Raw genomic sequence first — 20,870 nt, 5'->3', positions numbered from 1 at the left:
CACTTTCCAAAAATGACTTCTAAGAGCGGTTAAATATGAACCGCTCTCCAAAGTAGACTTCTAAGAGCGGTTCAAACTGGACCGCTCTTAGAAGTCGTTTGTGGAGAGCGGTTCTTATTTAACCGCTCTCCAAAGTCGACTTTGGAGACCGGTCCAATTTGAACCGCTCTCCAAAGTCATTTTAATATATTAATATGATAATATTATTTTGAATAATTTTTTTTATTTATCTCAATCACCCATTTTAATATTTATTTACCTAACTAATAATATTTATCTCAACATGTTTTTATTTATTTTAATAATATTTATTTAATTAATATAAAAGTTATTAATAAATTAAATAATAAAATTATATTTAATGAAAATAAAATATTAAATTTTTTAAAAATTAATAAATTAGTTTGCAAAATGATATTAATAAAAATAAAATAATTTGATTTATGATAATATCTTTGTTTTTTAATTTATTGTATGCAAAATTAATTAAATGAAATCATTAAGATTATTTTTGTTAGATAATATGAAATGAATTTATAGATAAAAAATTAAATAAAAGAAGATAAACAACAACTAAATGAAACTTTCATAATTAAAATAAAATGAAACAGACATGGAAACAGAAAAGAAAATACAAAATAAACATTTAATTGGTTAAAAATTAAAAAAGATCTTCTATTGCATATTTTTTCTCTCCATAATGGTCAATATACTTACTGTCATGCTAATAACGAAGTCTTTCTTCAAGTGTTGGGGGTCGTAGGTCTTTTGTTTCTACAAACAATTCAATCTTTGACCAGTTATGTGTACGTTGAATGCTTGAATGAAGTTCAAATATTTTTTTCCATCGTGCGATCATCTGTTGCACATCAAAATCATTTTTTATTTCTATGCAATCATGGACGAGTTTTTGGTTGATGACCCGGATCGGTCGTCTATAATTGATTATTGTAATTTGTTTCCTGTCTCCATAATCCAGTACCTCACTTACCTCTTGAAACAATTAATTGAAAGTCCAACTGTGTTGGATGATCATTCTTATTAGGTGAAGACATTTAAACATAAGGCCATAACCATGTGGACAGCTCATGATGGTGGCATGCTGGATAGGTCCCCCAAAATATATTATAGCTTTGCTAGAAGTGATGAATTGAGGGTTTGATGAAGAGCTTGGGGCTGGAGGGTTTAGAAGCATCATAATTTGTTCTGTTGATCTTTGATAGATGACATAAATTTCAATGATTAAAGAGATTGGAAAATTGGATTTCCAAGAAAGCATCTGCGCCACATGAACATTAGTTAAAATAGAAAAAGCTTCAAATATAACTAAACCCTCACCACTGTGATTTGGTTTCCGATAGTACAAGTTAGTGAACTGGGTGTTATGATCAATGCCTAAAGCATTACAAATTCTTTGTTTCAGCTCCATGAATGTGCACTCATGTGGGATCGTAAATAATTTTGGAGATGAACACTGAAAGCTCACACCTTCGTGATTATGGGTAATCTGGCCATTTGCAAACGTAACAGCTAGATGAGAATTTGTGAAATTGTCGATGTTTGTTATACCGAAGTCCTCCATCTAAAGTTTTGGATGTTAATGTTATATTTTGTAATGAATGTGTGGTGTTTGTTAACTACATGATATGTCTTTTATAGACAATTTGTAAAGTAGGTGCTTGAAAAAAAAAGGATGGTCAGGATCGTTTATAATGTGTTCAATGGTTGAGATTAACTTTGGTAACGTAAAGTCAATGACAATTTGACACACTGACGCGGTGTCATTGATTCCTGACGTAAAGTTAATGACACTCTGACGCACTGACATAAAGCAATTGATTCCTAACACCCTGACGTAAAGTTAATGACAATTTGACGCACTGACGCGGTGTCATAGATTCCTGATGTAAAGTTAATGACACTTTAACGCATGGTCCATCATAATAAACAGTATCCCGAACAGTATCCTGAATGAAGAACATGAACACGAATATGACTATTTATAATGGCACATTGGATTCCTCGTCATTCAATGCCATATCACATCTTACGAGTGATTTTGACCTCTCCATGACACAATTCTCTCCTCCCAACCAATAGATAGTGACAAGTCAGTCACGCTTAACATTAGATTCTCTTCTCATTCAAGCCATCTCATATACTTCCAAACGAGCTTTGTCTCCTCCCAACCAATAAAGATACCTTCTGACATTCACGTAAATTAAATTAGTTTTTTTTTAAAAATGACATTATTTAATATTATAATTTTTAATACCCTAAACTCTAAAACTTTATGATTATAATTTTAAATAAATTTTATTTGAGAAAAAAAATTTATTTTTAAAAAGTAAATAAAATATTAAATTATAAGTTAATTATTTATACTTGAGACAAATATTTTAATATTAACGGTTTCATATTATTAAGGTAACATTGATGAAGACAAAGTGCATTAACAAAGATGATAACAAATTCATAACAACATTAATAATTAACTATCTCCGTAATGGTGGCCAGTTCCACAACGAGGGCGACGTCTGTGACGTGGTGGGTTTCGTCGTTGTGGTTGTTGCTCTGGAATTTCAGGATGAACTTGTGGAGGATTTGGATCATTATGAAGGTGTACTTGTTGGAATGCATTTGATGAATTACTAGGTTCATTAGCAAAATCTGGTTGGTAAAGAGACTGCATGTAAGTTTGTGCTGAAGATGGAGTTGTAAAATCAACTCCAAATAAGTTTGTAAAAAAATCCTCCGATGTTGTTGCAGACGAATGTCTTGTATTAATAATGTTTGCTTCTGGCGTAATGTTCGGAGAAATTGATGCAGTCTCGTGGTACGACGGTGTGGAAGTTGTACTGATTTCAAATGTGTTGGTAGTCCTTAATTGTTGGTCACTCCTCCTTGGATCTTGTAGTAGTGGTGGCATAGATAGAAAATAGATGGAATTGGCAATGTACCATTCCATGTATTCTTGTGTGTGACACAATAGGCCTTGCATTGGATGACCCGTTATTGTCAGCTCACGTCTGTTGTTCCATATCTCGATCCATTGAGCATGTCTTGTAACCTAATTTTCATCCTGTCTTCCTCTCATGTCAATTTTGTGGAGGTCATTCAAATTATTCGGTGGAGAAGAGACTTCTTGGAAGAGACAAAACTGTAATTTGACTCTATCTGTTTGGTGCCATTCAACAATTGCAAAACAAAGGATGGCAGTACATGAAGTCCACAATTGGACATCTCTATATGCTTCCATGGGTATTGATGTTTGCAAGTCTTGATATGGCGCCCATAAAAACTACAAATAAAATTAACTTTGTTACTTAAGATGATGTATAAAAGATAAGAAAATAAATATGAAGAGTTACTTGATTAGCTTGAATGTGATCAAACATTGATCTGTACCCCACAACATCATTGTGGGGTTTATTTTGAAAGTTAAGTACTCTACCCCCACTCCATCTGCACACGAAAGGGTATGTTGGTAAATTACTAGAAATTGGCGCAATATATGGCATGCGATACCATGCCCAGGACATTAAGAGTGATGAGCAACCACCCATTGTTTTTCTACCAACTTCCGTGGCTCTACACATTTCCCTGTACAACATAGCTAAGCAAGCAGAACCCCAACTATATCGTCTTGTTCTTCTAAGATTAGTTAATAAAGCTAAATACATAAGATGTACTTTGTTGCCTGTTTTGTCAGGCATCAAAACACCTCCAATTAAACCTAGTATGTAAGCCCTACAATGAGTGTGAACTTCTTCTTTAGATGATTCTTCTTGTAATGGCAACATGTTGTCTCTCAGCCACTTCAGTTTTACCATAGAGCCAATTAGTGACTCTTCCTTGACTGGTACAATACCAAGATATTTGTCACACATTTCCTCCCAGTCAAACATTGTTGGAGCAATGACTGGTAAACCATCAACTCTTAGCCCGAGTTGTAGTGCAACATCTTTCAGGGTTATGGTGCACTCCCCTGTTGGAAAATGAAATGTGTGAGTTTCAGGTCTCCATCTCTCGACCAAAGCTGTTATCAATGCGTGATCCACCTTAAGATGCCTTAATTTTGCAACCCCAGCAAAACCAAGTTGTTCAAGTATGGGTACAATTAGAGGACTGGGTTCTGGCATTGAATGACAGAAAGATGAAATCATGTTTTCAGTTTCCTGCAGTTATTAATAAATTAGTAACATTATATGTAGAATATTGATTTACATAATGGTAATGTATAAAACTTACCGTTCTTCCAATAAAGGCGGACCTGTGTTCGTTTTGCATCCAGAGCAACATTTTTAGTAATGAGATCAAAGATAAAGAGAAACGAAGAATAAAGATGGACGCAAGTTTGAATGAAAACATGTGCCCTTGGATGAACATATTTATAGACAAACTTCGGTATGAGAGAGTAGCCTTAGAATCTTGAGAAGTCACTATCTATTGGTCTGCGTGACCTGAGAAGTCACTATCTCTTGGTCTGCGTGACCTGAGAAGTCACTATCTCTTGGTCTGCGTGACCTCAGAAGTCACTATCTATTGGTCTGCATGACCTGAGAAGTCACTATCTCTTGGTCTGCGTGACTGAGAAGTCATTATCTCTTGGTCTGCGTGACCTGAGAAGTCACTATCTCTTGGTCTGCGTGACCTCAGAAGTCACTATCTCTTAGTCTGCGTGACCTCAGAAGTCACTATGTCTTGGTCTACGTGACCTGATAAGTCACTCTCACTCGTAAAACGTGGTGAAACATTGAATGACTGAGAATTCAATGTTACCATTATAAATAGACATATTCATGTTCATTTTATTCATTCAACCTTCTCAGCTTGTTCCTTATTCTTGTGAACCTTCTCCTTCTAAAAATGTCTTCAATCTATGTCATTGTTCACTGTGATGGTGCCATTAACCAATGTCCTTATGAAGGAGTCACGTTCACCTCATCATCAGCTAAATTGGTACATCTAAAGAGAGGAGTGACTCTACAAAGGCTCAAGAAAATCATCCACACAAAACTCAACCGAGACGAAAATGAAAAGGTGACAACCGTACATTTTCGCTACCCAATTAGACTTGGCCCAGGAGTTAGTAACTACACATGTGTTGAGTTAAATGATGATGAAGACGTTGAGGCACTGTTCAATATCCACGATTCAAATCAACTTCAATCAGGTATAGAATTATATGTTACATTTGCTACAAACGAAACACAGGCACCACAACTTTCGCCTTCATCTTCACCTTACCAAACTTACGAAACCATAAATCCATCTTTTCCAACATATGATATGAATTCTGACCTTCAGTCCTACACACAACTTTTAACTGGTCAATTCATAGACCTTAATCAAATACCCTCACAACCATTTGAGCAAACTCAATCCTCTCAGCCTCTTGAAGAAACTCCCATTGAAGAACATGCTGTTGTGGGTCTCCCAAACGAAGTATTTGATCCTTTTAGCGAGGACGAAGATGAAATCCTATCTCAACAGCAGGATGATGAAGAAGACTCCCTCCCACTTGCAAATATTCCACCATCACAACCATTACCATTATACAACCTACCTCCACATTTTTTAGACTTTTCCAGTCAAATACAAGAACATGACTCTGAGTTTGGCCATGTATTTGAACGTGAAATGGTAGTGTATCCACCTGGAACACTATTTGTTGGCCAGCGCTTCCTAACAAAAGAACAAGTGCAAGATGCCATAAATAGATTTTACATTGTCAATCATTGCACTTACAAGGTGAAGATGTCAAGCACAACTAGGCTTGTCGTGAAATGCGTTCACAACAACTGTTCTTGGAGATGTCGTGCAATATTGCGCACCAAAGAGCAACACTGGGAAATAATGAAGCTTGATGGGTGCCACACATGTGCTTCCCCACTCATTTCACAGGATCATAAAAACTTGGGATCACGAATGATTTCTCATGGGATTCGTGAAATAATACAGAGTGATCCATCCACACCCATCACAACAATCTTAGCCCACATAAAGTCCACAATGGGTTACACAATCAGCTATAGGAAGGGATGGTTAGGGAAACAACATGCCATTGAAAATATCTTTGGAAATTGGGAGGAGTCATACCATAAGTTACCTAGACAGTTGCTTGCAATGCAACTGTATATTCCAGTCTTCATCTGGAAATTGAGTACACAACCAGCATACAAGGGTGGCTTGCTTGACGAGGGGAATGTGTTCTTCAAGAGGTTATTTTGGACCTTCAAGCCATGCATTGATGGTTTTGCCTTCTGCAAACCAATTGTTCAAGTGGATGGAACATTTTTGTATGGCAAATACAAAGGGACTTTATTAGTGGCAGTTGCACAAGACGGCCGCAACAACATAATCCCCATTACCTTTGCTGTGGTAGAAGGTGAAACTAGCGATGCATGGTTCTTTTTTTTGAAAAACTTAAGGAGGTACGTAACTCCGCAAGAGGGGTTGTGCCTCATTTCGGATCGTCACGAGGCCATAAGAAGTGCATACTCCAAAAATGGAAGTGGTTGGACAGAAAACAATTCTGTCCATGTCTATTGCATTAGACATATTGCACAAAACTTCATACGACGATTCAAAAACGCTGCACTGAAGAAAGATGTCATCAATATGGGTAATTTTAATTTTTTACGTACTTTATATTCTCATTAATATTTTATACAATTGCTTAGCTAGTTATATTAATTTTTTTTGTAATCTTGTTTCCAGCATATGGGATGACTGAACCGAGATTCTTTTACTATTACAACATAGTAAAAGATAATAATCCTGAAGCTGCACAATGGTTGGACAACATCCCAAGGGAAAAATGGACACTGGCATGGGACAATAGACGACACTGGGGGCACATGACAACAAATCTAGCAGAGTCAATCAATTCGGTCTTGAAGAAAACCAAAAACTTGCCAATTTGCTCTATGGTCCTGGCAACATACACCCGTTGCAATAAGTTCTTCATTGACAGAGGCAGAGAAGTAAATGCAATGATTAATGCTGGACATATGTACTCGGAGGTTGCAACTAAAGCAATTCAAGATGCACAGTCAAATGCGAACACTCATAGAGTCATCACCTTTGACAGAACAAGCACTAGATTTTTAGTCGAAGAAATGCAACATCTGACAGAAATTCGACCCGTAGGAAGATTTACAGTACGGTTAGATGAAATGTGGTGTGATTGTGGCAAGTTTCAAAAAGTTCACATCCCATGCTTGCATGTACTTGCTTCATGCTTATACGCACACCACAACTTTGACATATACATATCTCCCATGTATACCTTACAACAAGTTTCTAAGATATACGAAGGTCAGTTTGGAGAACTCAGACATGAAGACTATTGGCCAACTTACACGGGCCCAACTTTGTGTCCAAATCCAGAACTGAAAAGAACTTCAAAGAGTCGACCCAAGTCTAGTAAGATAAGGACAGAGATGGACATTAGAGAACAACAAAGTCGGCAAAAAAATTATTCTTATTGTCATACCCCTGGTCACACAAGGAAAACATGTCCAAACATTACTCAAGCTTCTACTTCCCGTCATTGATTTATGTTGTTGTTATTACTTTAAAATTTTCTTCATGTAATTTTTAATTTTATGAATGTCATTGCAACTTATAAATTTTAGTATTAGTAATTTATATTAAATATATTATTATTATATATATATATCTACATAATATTATTTAATAATGTTTATTAATATTAATAAAATATTTTTTAAATAAATAATTATGTATAAATTTTAATAAAGATTAACATCTCAAATTAAATAAATAATCTTATTATTATTTAATACTTTTATTTATTTTATAAAAATATAAAATTAAATAAATTATTATTGTAATTTTTATCAAATATAAATTTAAAATTATTCAATTATTATTATAATTATTATTTTTTTTAATATTATTTATGTAAAAATCTCACCAAATTCCATACATAATTTGCATTTTTGTTTATATATATAATAAAAAAATATTATCTAATATTTATGTTTATATAATAATTATATATTGTCAAATTTAATAATAAAAATAGTTTTAAATAATAAAATAAAATTTATTATTTGGATTATATTTTTATTTTTATATTGTGTGAAAATAAATATTTATATTATATTAATTTGTGTGACAAATACATTCCCTCAATTTTGTAAATTAATTTTAATGAGTTCACTTCTGAGAGCGGTTTAAAACGAACCGCTCTCGAAATTCGAATACTGAGAGCGGTTGGTTTTGAACCGCTCTCCAAATCCTCCAGATCAACTCATTCCACTTCATGCGTGTACGACTTTGGAGAGCGGTTCAAATTGAACCGCTCTTAGAATTCGACTTTAGAAAGCGGTTCAAAATTGATCGCTCTTAGATTTTGACTTTGGAGAGCGGTTCAAAATTGACCGCTCTTAGATGTAGACTTTGGAGAGCGGTTCGTATTTAACCGCTCTTAGAAGTAGAATTTGGAGAGCGGTTCGTATTTAACCGCTCTTAGAAGTAGACTTTGGAGAGCGGTTCGTTTCTAACCACTCTCAGAAGTCGACTTTCTCAAGGAATTTACAAAATCTGTCACACAGATTAACATAATATAAATATATAAACATAAATATTAGATAATATAATTTTCTTCATGTAATTTTTAATTTTATGAATGTTATTGCAACTTATAAATTTTAGTATTAGTAATTTATATTAAATATTATATATATATATATACATAATATTATTTAATAATGTTTATTAATATTAATAACATATTTTTTAAATAAATAATTATGTATAAATTTTAATAAAGATTAAATCTCAAATTAAATAAATAACCTTATTATTATTATTTCATAGTTTTATTTATTTTACAACAATATAAAATTAAATAAATTATTATTGTAATTTTTATTAAATATAAATTTAAAATTAATTTAATTATTATTGTAATTTTTTTAAATAATATTAAATAAACAAAAATATAATTTCAGAATATAATATTAATACCGTTTTACAAAAATTAAAATTATATTAAATAATATGATAACAAAAATAAAAATATTATTTATTATCATAATTATGTAAAAAAAAATTAATAAACATGTAAAATAAATATTATTTTTATTTTTATTTATTTTCACATAATAGAATATAGATATATAAAAATAATTTAAATAATTAAATTTATTTATTTATATAAAAATATTTAAAAAATTGAAAAAAAATCAAAATTCAACTTCCAGAATTCGGTGGCCTAGGGACCGAATTCTGGCTACCCAATTACTGCTACAGTAATTGGGTCTAATTCTGTAAATTTTGTGAGCACCGGTCTATTTAGGTAATTTTATTTTATTTTTATATTATATTAGTAAAAACTTCCCTTCTTGACACCATGAAGCGGCAATGTGGAGTTACATTCTCAAACGTATGTACACTCATGCTCAAACGTTGGAATCGAAAGCAACCATATTGTCTTTGTCTTGCCATATATAATACACAAATGTGGCCGTGCATTCGGTGCAAGTAAAGCATGCCTTCCCCTTCTCCCAAATTCCCCACCTTCTTTATGTTGCTCTGCGTTGTCCTCCTCCTTTTCTCTACATGGGGTACAATTACAACTAACTAAACGAATGCTCTTTTTTACTATTTATAAGAAACTATTATCAACATTTTTTTAGTTTAAATTATTAAAAAACAAAGACTCATTTTCAAATACATGAATTGGTTAATTAGTTTTATACTCTTATTTAATGAGACATCCACTCATTACCTGTATAACTAATTAGTTATAGACATTGTTTTCCTTGACACATGCAGAGGTACAAGCAGAACCTTGTCGATGTCGTAGCAAGACATGGTCTGGTACTTGTTGAAACTCTAATGGCTGTAAAGATCAATGCATCAGTCAGGAAAACGCTATATTCGGGGGTTGCCACCAAGATGGCTTTGGTTTTGCGTGTTTCTGTTACTACCACTGCGGAACTCAACCATGCTAATTCTTCAACCATGTTTCACCAACGTCACCTTTTATGTTTGCAATATAATAATTGAAGCAATGTGTTATCGGTTTAATAAATTATTGCTTTCTAAAAATATGATAATGTTTTGTTTTATTTCTAAAAATTTTATTTAGTTTTAATCCCTAAATAAAATGACATGGTTTTAGTTTCTCACTCAGAACTAAATTTATGTTATTTTTATAATTTTCGGACTAAACTTTAATAAAATTATAATATTGTTAAAAATCAATAATTTTTGCCTCTATTATGTCTCTGGCTGATGTTGTTGTTTTACTCTAAACTTCAACTGTGTGTTTTATCGTTAGTGATTGTTATGTTTAAGAGCTTAAGTTAATCTCTGGTTTCACGCAAAGACATTTCTTTCTTACTAACTTAAATTTTATTTAATGTTATGCTGTCAGGGTGAAAAATTAAAATTGAGTGGGTAGCAAGCACAAATTTCTGTTTTAATATTTGATTAAATCAAGTTTAGTATTTAAACTTATTCATTATTATTTCAACTATACAAGTATTGTTACACGTCAAATTGCCATATCCTAAAGTGAAAGACGATACAAATTGCAATATCCACGTGTAATCCTAGGGCCCGTCACTTCTTTTTCCTCAATTCTTTAATAAAAATATAAGTTTAATCAGTAATTATTTTTAAAATACTATTATTTTTTATTTTACTATCTATAAAATTCAACAACATATCATTAAATGTTTGGTTTTTATGTATAATTATTTAATTTTTAAATAATTATCCTGTTAATATATAATTATTGATATTTTCAAGACTAAATTGAATAAAAGTTACTGTAAAAATTTTATTTAATTTTAGTTTCTAAACACAAAAAATACATTATATTAGTTTTTAACGTATACTAAAATTATATGATTTTTGTTAAATGTAGTACTAAAATCATTCACAATATTAATCGTACATAAATAAAAGAGAATAATAATGATTCAGGCAGATTAGTGGAAATGATTGGATTCCTTTTCCTTTTAGTAATACTGATCCTACTATTTTTCATTTATTTTTTGCTAATAATATAATTTTGGTAGCTAAGGCTGATGTCCATTAATTTAGCAACTATCTATATTAAGGAAGACTTCAAGATTTCAAGGGCAACAAATGCTTGAGATAGAAAATTCATAAATATTATGAGTAACAATAGAATAAAATCATGTTATTAATGAATGTTAAATGTATATGAAATTGATGTGAATTGTAATTATTATTTTTGATTGATTGATGTATTATTCATATATGTATTGCCTGATATTATGGTAAATAATATTTTGTAATAAGAAAAAAAGGCTCATTCTTACTAAATATTTAGGAAATCAAGATGACCACTCTCAAGGAAACATTAGGGCAAAGGAAGGAATTTATAATTAATATGTCATGAGGCATATGCTAACTGTCATCACAGCTAGCAATACAGAATCTTGAGTTTTGGTAAGTATGATAATTGAATATAAGAACATAATACTTTTTAGTTTACAGTTATAAAGCTAATGTTTATTTGTTATTTGATTTTTTAGATATTTTCATAATTTGATCCAATCCTTGAATAGGAGATTAATGAAATAAGAACACACTGGGCAAAGTTTATTTTAGATTACAATTCTTCAATTTCTTTGTAAACATTAGATTGATTAAAATTGACTTATATATCAAATTATTCCTTTTATATATAATAAAATGTGGATGTTCTTTCAAATTTTATAAATATTTATTAAATAAAAAACCTACTAAAAAATGTATACTTTTTATAACAGTTGTAACCATAACCAATGTAAAAAGTATATTTATATTATGTATGTAACTATAACCAATGTAGAATGTATATTTCTACAATAGTTGTAACCATAACCGATATAGGATGTATATTTTCTATATCGGTTATGGTCACAACTGATGTAGAGAGTATATTTTCTATAATAGTTGTGACCATAACTGATTTAGAAAGTATATTTTCTACATCAATTGTAATCAAAATCGATGTAGAAAGATTACATATTCTACATCGGTTCTTAGCAAAATTAATATATAAAATATATTTTCTACATTAGTTACCTATAAAACTAATGTAGAATATTTTTTTTTACATCAACTAATGTAGAATATCACTACTTACGACATTAGTTATATCTATATTGGCGTGATAATTGATGTAAAATGTCATTTTTAACTGATGTAAAATGTCATTTTTGTATTAGTGAGTGTTAATGGTCCATCATAAAAAGACATTTTTTTTCTAAAATTTTTAAAATATTAGAGCAATCATAATCGTTAATTTAAAAAAATATAAAATATTCTTTCAAGTTTATGGGAATGGTAAAAAGTATTAAAAGACAAAGTAATATCTAAATATATACACAACTGTGGAAGACATTTGACAACTATTTATGTGTTGTGTATGTTTTATCGGTGGTTGTTATGTTTAAGAGTTTAAGTTAATCTCTTGTTTTATGCAAAGATTACATTTATTTTTTACTAATTAAAATTTTATTTAATTGTTATGCTCTTGGGGTGAGAAATAAAATTAAGGTAGCATGCTCAAATTTCTATTTTAATATTTTATATTTTATTAAACTAAGTCTAGTATTTAAACGTATTCATTATTATTCAAACTACACAAACACCATTACACGTCATTCATGTATGATTCCCATAAATCTTAGCTCCCACTTTCCCTCTCATGCGGCAGTTTCAATCAAAAACACTATTTTTAAAACTATAGTTTAGGGATGAACACTCCTGTGTTTGAGCATAAGTTGCATAAGCATAAGATTGATGCAACTTATGTTTTACATTAGTGGTACAAAGGTTCTACAATTATGCATGAGCATAAAATTTGTTCATCCCTAAATAAAATATAAGTCACTAAAGAGTGGTACACGTGACTTATATACAAATTATAAATTGTATCACCTTATATAACTTATATATTTAAAATAAATGACATATTTATAGATTAAAAAATGACACATTTAAAATTTTATATTTATTTTACTTAAAATTTAAATTAAATCTTTAAATTTATTATATAAAACGTCCTTATTTTATTTGTACAATTTGTAAAATAGTTTTATATTGAAAAGAGAAAATAAAATAAATATACTTATTCTCATAAAGCAACATTAAATAAAATTTTGAACCTTTATCTTTGTTACTCGCTTACAAAACATTTGAGTAATAAATTAATAAGAAATAAATAAATTTAGACTGAAACTGAAATAAAATACATGTATACTAACTTCATTAATATACGAAAGTTAGGTATTTACAGATTATAATTTCAAAACACATTATGATTCATATACATAATTTATAAAAGTAGATAATATAACTCAAGTCCTAATGAGTAGTTTATTCCCACACCAAAATATATCGAGGACCCAGTCCTAATCTTCTCTCTATGCCAATCCTCTGTCTCGGCTAGCTCTTCGTGTGTCAAGTTCTCATCCTCTGACCATATAGTCATGATTAAGAAAGGTATACAAGTAATTTGCCGGTTCTGGCATCTTGATCATTCCTCAATATATATATACAAACTTAGTGTATGGCGAATCCTACCACAAATAGGGTATTCTAAAAGGACACTATACTCTATGTTCATTTCTAAAGTACATACATTATCCAATACATTATCAGTATCTACAACAAATTGAAAATAACATACACGTTGGTATTCATTAAATACATAATTTAATATGCAATTTCAAAATACTCTACTAATCTAATTTGTCTTTGGGGATCCATCATCCTTGTTCTCTGAAATATATAGTAAGGATGAGCATCTTTTTTCATTACTAAACATGATTAACAATAAAGTCAAGTACTACATACATGAATAACACATCAATCAATAAAAAATAACAATTACATTTCATATACATATAATGATAATGAATATTATAATTTCATTCCACCATCCTTTTTAATATTCCTAAATTCTTTATTTCAATCATTCACTGCTCCTGCGATCCCTTGAGGTCTTCTTTAGTATAGATAGTTACTGAATAGGCACAATAACACAAATATAACATGTGTCGACCCCCCCTTTTAGCAAAAGTATGGTTAGGAGTTTAGTTTAGGAAACGAGTGTGAGGTCTGTGTTGTTTTTACTCTCATTAGTCATGCACAAATTCAAGAAAAACATCCACCACTCATTTTCTCAAGATTTCCAAAATTGCCTCCATCTTCCACACCTCCAGTATATTTTTGAACTATCCATATTTATCCTTATCACTTTTCATTTTTCATTATGACTTTACTTTTTTTTATTTCTCATCGTAACCTAAACCTGTTACTTTCATGCTAACATATTTTTCATCATTTTCTCTTTCTATTTTATTCAAGTCCACTATTTATATCATATTTCAATCAATCATGCCAAAGGTCGAACACCTCTAAACTTAATCCAAAACGTGTATATTTAATACAACACATCATTTCATTCACCAAGAATCATGAAAATATATTTCATCAATAGTTTCATTAAAAAACATATTCACAAACAAGAAAGCACACAATAACATTTTCATAAGCGCAAAATACATCATGTTCTCAGTAATGCAATATAGCTTTTCTTACCTCAAATAGATAGTTTTATGAAGAAATTAGTGGAACAAATCATCCAAAAAATCAAGGTCTTCCTACATATTATAGAGAATAGTACATTTTAAAAAGAGAGAAAATAGAGAAAAATAGATATGAGATTAAAGAACCAAGTTCTGAGAAACATACTATAATTCTGTAGAATGAAAGTTCAAGCTCAGATTCGAAACAAGTTCAGAGCTCAAGAGTTTTCTGAGAGGAAGAGAAGAGAGAGTTTAGGGAAAAGAGTTAGAAAAAGTTTCTTTGATTGTAATGTAAGTTTTCTGAGTTGAAATATCTTAAATACTCCTCAAATTCGCATGCTCTTGCTTGAGCGAACTAATTCTTGTTTGGGCGAGCCCTCTCGTACCTGAGTAAGAAAACCAAACAGAGGGATTTTTTCAGTTTTTCTGATTTTCTCGCTTGAGCGAGGGTTATTTTCACCTGAGCGAGAAGGGATCCAGAGAACTACTCATTTTTCCTGTGATTCCTCGCCTAAGCAAGCTTTATCTCGTTTGGGCAAGAAGACAGTTGAAGTAACTTTATCTTATATCACTTGAGCGTGGCTTATCTCGCTTGAACGAGAGTGTTCTAAAATCATTTGGTCCAGAACGTTCAATCTCTCATAAGTGAGATATATCTCACTTGAAAGAGATTCCCTGCAACTATCACCATTCAAACTCTTCTAATTCAAAACAACATGCACTAACAAGCCACATAAAATGTTATAATAATAAAAGCAAAAATAAGGGTGTTACATACATTTTTCACACATTAAAGTTAACTAAAATAACATTAATTTGTAACTGAAGATTTGTCACAATTCCACATGTCATTTTAAGGAATCAAGATATTAAAAATTTTAATTATAGTTTTTAATTATTTTTTGTATTATTTATTAATTAAAATTGAAATTTTACTAAATTATATAATAAATATCAGGATCTCATATCAGTGCAGTGAAGTGTAATTCTAATTTTAGATGAAAAGTAACACACAAAATGCTTAAAAGATTATATTAATATTATCCTTACACACTAACATTTTATCATAATTACGTACAAAAGGGCTAAGTCAAACATTTAATAATAGATTACAAGATATCATAAGCATCCATCCAACTTATGGAATCAAAACTAAGAAATAATCCAATCTAGTGGCTTTACAGAGGTTTTTTTTTATTAATAAATCTTAATCTTATATACATCAATACCATTTTTAATAACTCTCACTTTTGTCATTATTGTTACATCAAAACCCTATACCTACGGTGCTTGAGGTTATAAAAACTATAAAGATCAATTGTAATGTAGAATAAACTCTTTTAAAGGATCATGATGCTCTGTTCCAAGTCTAAAATATTTAAAATAGTTTCATATTTGAGTTCTAGAATATTTTCATTTGTTTTTACACTAATCATTTAATTTTTATGTTAAAAATAAATGTTTAAATAGTTATTTTCATATAATTATTTTGAGTTTTATAACATTTTTATTGATTTACTTACTAATCAATTTATTCTAACGTTAAACATGAATTAAACCTTAATACTTAACCTTTTCTAAAATGTTTAAATTTTTATTTTCAATTTAATTATTTTTATTTCATAAAGTGATAATTCTTATTAATTCAAGCATGAACAGATTTAACATGTAAAAGTGTATTAATAAATAGATTAATTTCTATAGGACCAACAATGATTAATTAAGCTTTTTAAAAGTACTATATATTATTGCTAAATGTGCACTATTTGCAATATGACTTAGATAGAAACATATGTAAAGATAATATTTCAAACAAATTTTCCTTAAACCAATTTTAGTTGATGACGTTACATCATATACTACAAAACTTATATAATGTCAAGTTTATGTTGTTTTTCAAAACGGGGTTAGGGAAGAAGCAAAGAAATTTTTGCCATATGATGTTAAAGAAAATTTTCATTTGTTAGATTTAGAATAATAAAAGAAAAACGATAAGCAAATCAATGTTAAGAATGAAGGCGTAAAAAAGAATACTACTTAGATATAAATTCAGAGAAAGATCAATAATTATATTTTATTATTTACGTTATTTTACTTAAGAGATTAAAATATTAAAAAATAAATTATTTACTAAATCCTACAAATGTTATATAATCGATTAAAATAATGACGATGTACAAAAAATTATATGTGTATATCAATTATTTTCATTAAATATAATTATTTTAATCTTTTATAGATAAACTTGTACAACGCATGAATGGTCATCTAGTTTGATATATATAATAACTAGAGTAAGGTATTGGAGCAAATAAAATGAAATAACAAAAGAAGAACGAAATCTTGAGTGAAAGACGATACAAGCAAAGCATGAAACACGAATAAGAATGCAGAATTGTATCACAGGGAAAAAGACAAACTCTACACAAACACACCTGCTAAGATCATAGCAATGCCCGTAGCTATATATAACACCCAATTGTGGCTATGCATTTCATATAGAACATAATTTATATTTACATTTGCCTTTAAATTTAGCATCAAGCATGGCTTCCTTTGCTCCTAAGTTCTCAACCATCTTTGTGTTTAGCCTCCTCCTTTTCTTCATATGGGGTATAACTATATAGCTAACATTTGAATACACAGTATAATTAAATGTTTGTTTTAAATCTTATATCATAAAATTAACCATAAAACTTGTTAAGATAAATTAAAATATCCTATTTCAATAAATTAGACTAATGATTTTGTTATCTTATGCAGAGGTACAAGCAGGAGAACCTTGTCAATGTCGTAGCAAAACATGGTTTGGGCCTTGTTTTGATTCGAATGGCTGCAAAAATCAATGCATAAATCAGGAACAGGCTAATTTTGGGGCATGTCACCGTCAGGGCATTGGAACAGCGTGCTTCTGTTACTATACGTGTGGAACTCAACCTTGCTAGTTCCACACTTCCACCTTTTAAGTTTGCAATATAATAACATATATTGTACTTCAAATTTATGTCTCTTACTTTCTCGCACTGCGTCTGTTCAGCTTGTTGATGTTTCACTTTCATGTGTTGCTGCTATTAAAACTGTAATATTATGTCATGTTTTCGCTTATGCCTTCTTGTTAACTGTTTTTATTTTACATAACTTTTTCAATATTTTTTAGATGGTGATTTCACTGATTTGTAAATTAAGATGACACTTTATATCTTCTTTTACATGGAATAATTATCACTGTCAATTTTATATTAATAAATATTTAATACATTAAAAAATTATAATAGTCAATTTAAAGTAGTATAAAATGATGTTTCAAATATCACCAACCTTTTATTAAAACCTGAAAACGAAAAACAAAAGTGCTACCAAGTATATTCAACAACCTTTCAAAAATGTATTAAAGACAAATTTGCAATAAGTTTAATTAAGTAACTAGTCCATAAAATATTATTATTTTTAGTTTTATTATCTATAAAAATCAACAACATATCACTGAATGTTTGGTATTTATGTATAGTTTTTTTTTAAATAATTAATCCTGATAATATACAATTATTGATCTTTCAAAGAATAAAATTGGATAAAATCACTGTAAACCTTTTATTTGATTTTAGTCTCTAAACACAAAACAAGTATATTATTTTAGCTAGCATGTACTAAAATCATATGCTTTTTGTTAAATGTAGTACTAAAATTGGATAAAATTTTTATAAAGACTAAAACTTAATGTGATATGTATTTAGGAACTAATTACTTGAGCTTTTAAAATATGTAGACTTATATATTTTATATAAAATATTAATATATTAAATAAAAGAGGAGTAATGATTGACGATGTTTTAATTAATAAATTATTTAATTTCTAAAAATCTAAAATAGTGATAAAATATTTAAAAATGAAAGTGACAGTAAAAATATTCTTTAAAAAATTTGGCAACGAAAATTTTAGAAAAATAATGTGATCCCCCATATAGTTTTGAAGGGCCAAATTAAAGGTTTATTTTTAATATTTTTGTTCAGTGTTATCTCATATATGATGTCAATATAAAATAGTTGTTTGTATATCTATGCAATTCATTTTTGCTTTGTCTTTCTCTTTGTGCTAACTCTTTATTTTTACTAAGCATTTATTTTTCGTTAGATGACATTATATAAGTCTACTTGAGAAAGGCTAGTAACACTTATTTTAATTCATTCTCAGTGTTTATTTATTTTTAAAAAAGATAAAGCACTTGTCTAAAAAATTGACCTCTTTTAAATATTGCTTTAACTTTTTAATTTAAAAAATGACCAAATACAAAAAATACTTTAAAATTTTTATTCAAAAGAGTACGTTAATACTTTTAAAATTTACAAAATTTAGGCTCAATCACATAAAAACAAGTAATTATGATCAATTTAGCACTTTACAATTACATTTATGTGTACGTACGAGGCTAACTGTGCTACCATCAATAACTATGTAAGAATAAACAACCATAAACTATTGTTAATATGAATTTTGCTTAATTTTAAACTTTTGTTTTCTCTTCATAAGTATTTTAATTCGTTGATCCATCATTTTAATCTACTACCATTTACACACAAGGCATTGTTCCTCATATTCAGGTGCCAATTTACACTAGAACTTAACAACCACAGAATCACTGGCCCCAAATCGTAATAGGCCTTTAAATATAACTCCAAATGATTTAGGGTTACATCAAGAGCAAAGCAAAGGAAATTGGTAGAACAAATAATTTAGAGTAGAAAGCAGAACCATATGGAGTAATACAAGAATATAGCAAATGTCAAAATACAACAAAACAATCATATCAACTATTTATAGATTTTCCTTCAGCTTCAGAATAAAAAAAAAATCAGTTGTTGTCCCCACAACAGTAAAGATGACAGTATAAAACACCACCAAGCAGACCACCTAAAATTCCATAAATAAAAATTTATTAGCAATGCTTGTAACCTTCATAGTTTATCACTCACCAAATTTAAATAAGAATTATTTACATGTAGTTCACACCAAGTAATGCTTTTTAAAATTTAAACATAATCTGATAAAACTTTATTAGCCTCTGACCAAAATATTCCCATAAGCATTGTGATCCTTGGATACCATGCAAATAGGAGACACTCTCAAAATTATCTAGGTCCTTCCACAGTGTGTGCAACTCGTTTACCTCCGGAGTCCACATCAACCCTTGTTGGTGCTAACTAAGAACTTTACGCTTTGCAAGGTGTTGCAAAATAAGTCGTAAATAAGACGAAGAACAAAATTATACTTGAAATAAACATGACACGTAATAAATCTATATTTTGTCACGTTTTTAAAATTTATATATTTTTGTTTGATCTTTATTTTAATTAAATTTTACACTGATTCGCAGCCATCATCATGCCTAAACCCTAGCATCTAGCATGAGATTAGTGCTTTCAACCTATACACAACAGTGTATATTAGCTTGCATGGCCGTGCTCACCTACGGTAATCTAACATTTTTATGATTTTCAAATTCTATTAAAGAAGTTTCAAAAACAATGGCGGGGAATACCTTTTTGGAAGACACCTTTTCATCTCTCTCTCTACCTTACTCTCGATCCTTTGGCATACTTTTAGTGGAACTTGAAGCTTTGAGCAATCGTATTTGAAGATTGGAAACTTTTCTCATCCTCAATCTTTGGGATAATCTTCAATATTATTTTCTTTTCATCCTTTAGCATGAGTAACTAAGTTCATAGTTAGGACTATAAGAATTCTTGTTCATGAGTTCATGAAATTTTGACATTTGAATCTAAGTTAATTTTTGTACGTGATTAGTGTTTATCCTATTACGCATAATTGTATGTTGTGAATTAACTACTCGTAACATAACTCTAATTAATTACATCGTCCGGCAACCGTAGCTCAATTAGTTAATGGACTTCTAGGATAAAAAGAGACAAAGAATTGGGTAGACCAAATCAATCTTTTTCTTCCAATCGTTATTAAATTAACAAGTTCATGGGTGCTTTATGTTTTCTTGAATTAATACCATGCATGATCATTATGGATGTTAATTTAGAGAAAAGAATATTAATATTACATGACCATGTTATTAAATTAACAACTTCATAGGTTTTTTATGTTTTATACTTTCTTAAATTAATATCTTGTATGATCATTGTGTATGTTAATTTAGAGAAAAGAATATTAATATTACATAACCATTGGGTATTGATAGCATTTATACAAATAATTGGTAATTACAAAAAATTGAATTTAGAATTAAATAAAAAAATAACATAAAGGAT

The 20,870-nt window shown here is 29.7% G+C and overlaps 1 protein-coding gene across 1 annotated transcript in view; it reads left to right on the top strand.

The window, feature by feature from the left end:
* The window catches only part of LOC113850745, a 54,474-nt gene extending 36,935 nt beyond the window's left edge, over window positions 1-17,539 (top strand). Inside the window, exons 3-5 of the mRNA XM_027481294.1 lie at window positions 9,906-9,960; window positions 17,133-17,207; window positions 17,358-17,539. Coding sequence (XP_027337095.1) covers window positions 9,906-9,960; window positions 17,133-17,207; window positions 17,358-17,539 — 312 coding nt within the window. The remainder of the gene's footprint in view (window positions 1-9,905; window positions 9,961-17,132; window positions 17,208-17,357) is intronic.
* Window positions 17,540-20,870: the final 3,331 nt, after the last annotated feature.

Source organism: Abrus precatorius, unplaced genomic scaffold (genome assembly GCF_003935025.1).
Source record: "Abrus precatorius isolate BTA unplaced genomic scaffold, Abrus_2018 Scaffold9, whole genome shotgun sequence".
Classification (NCBI taxonomy): domain Eukaryota; kingdom Viridiplantae; phylum Streptophyta; class Magnoliopsida; order Fabales; family Fabaceae; genus Abrus; species Abrus precatorius.
This window is presented reverse-complemented; position numbering and strand designations above follow the sequence as displayed.